Source organism: Cariama cristata, unplaced genomic scaffold (genome assembly GCF_000690535.1).
Source record: "Cariama cristata isolate BGI_N322 unplaced genomic scaffold, ASM69053v1 scaffold18981, whole genome shotgun sequence".
In the NCBI taxonomy this organism is placed as follows: domain Eukaryota; kingdom Metazoa; phylum Chordata; class Aves; order Cariamiformes; family Cariamidae; genus Cariama; species Cariama cristata.
The window spans coordinates 712-1,604 of record NW_009597750.1 but is presented as its reverse complement, the minus strand read 5'-3'; the positions used below and the strand labels follow the sequence as shown (position 1 = coordinate 1,604).

General features: G+C 65.2%; 1 protein-coding gene across 1 annotated transcript in view; it reads right to left on the bottom strand.

Moving 5' to 3' along the window:
• Nucleotides 1–482: 482 nt before the first annotated feature.
• Nucleotides 483–893, bottom strand: part of PYCRL (pyrroline-5-carboxylate reductase-like) — a gene marked incomplete at its 5' end in the record, with an annotated part of 1,063 nt that continues 652 nt past the window's right edge. Inside the window, one exon of the mRNA XM_009709038.1 lies at nt 483–665. Coding sequence (XP_009707340.1) covers nt 483–665 — 183 coding nt within the window. The remainder of the gene's footprint in view (nt 666–893) is intronic.

The window sequence follows — 893 nt, the reverse complement described above, 5'->3', positions numbered from 1 at the left end:
CCTCCTGCCGCAGGGATGCAGCCGCTCTGCCCAGCCCCACCAGGCTTCACCTGGGATCACCCCATCCCCATCCCTTCCCCCAGTGCCATACATCCCAGCACAGCACTGGTGAGCGCAGAGCCAGCGCGGCATCAGCTCCATCCCCAGTGAGCGCAGAGCCAGCGCGGCATCAGCTCCATCCCAGCTGGCCCAGGGACCCATGGGTGTCACCTCCCTGTGGAGGTGACCCCGTGCGGGGTGCAGTAGCCCCCCAGGACCGAAGGGACCAGAAAAAGCCAAGCCTGCCATCATGTTGCCCATGTTTATTCAGTCCCAGCCCTGCAGAGGTAGCACGTGGCACGGACGTGGGTCCACACCATCTCGAACCCCCAGCCAGGGTCTCCCAGGGGTGTCAGGGTCCGTGAAGGGGTTCAGTCTGGTCCCCATCACCCCTTTTGCCCTGTGAGGGACAGGACAGAGGGGGCTCATCCCCAGCCAGGCCGCTAGTCCTCAGCCATCTCGCATGCCCGGTTGGTGGCCGCCTCCACGGCGTTCATGACAGTGGCCCGCAGCGCGCCCTTCTCCAGCTGGTGCAGCGCGTGGATGGTGGTACCCCCGGGCGTGCAGACGTCTCCCCGCAGCTTTGCCGGGTGCTCCCCCGTCTCCAGCATCATCTTCGCTGCACCCTACAGGAACCCGGGATGGGTCAGAGAGAAGGGGACCTCCCAAACCTCCCCTCTCCTTGCCCAGGGGTTGGATGGCAGCATCCTCCCATCACCCACACGCCTGACGTGAAGCATCTGTCCCACCGCCATGCCCTTTGCTGTCTTCTGGTGGCCTCATCTCCGGTTTCCAGAAGGGAAACTGAGGCAGGAGGCCATCCCGCATCTCCTACTTCGTCACGCCACCGCGCC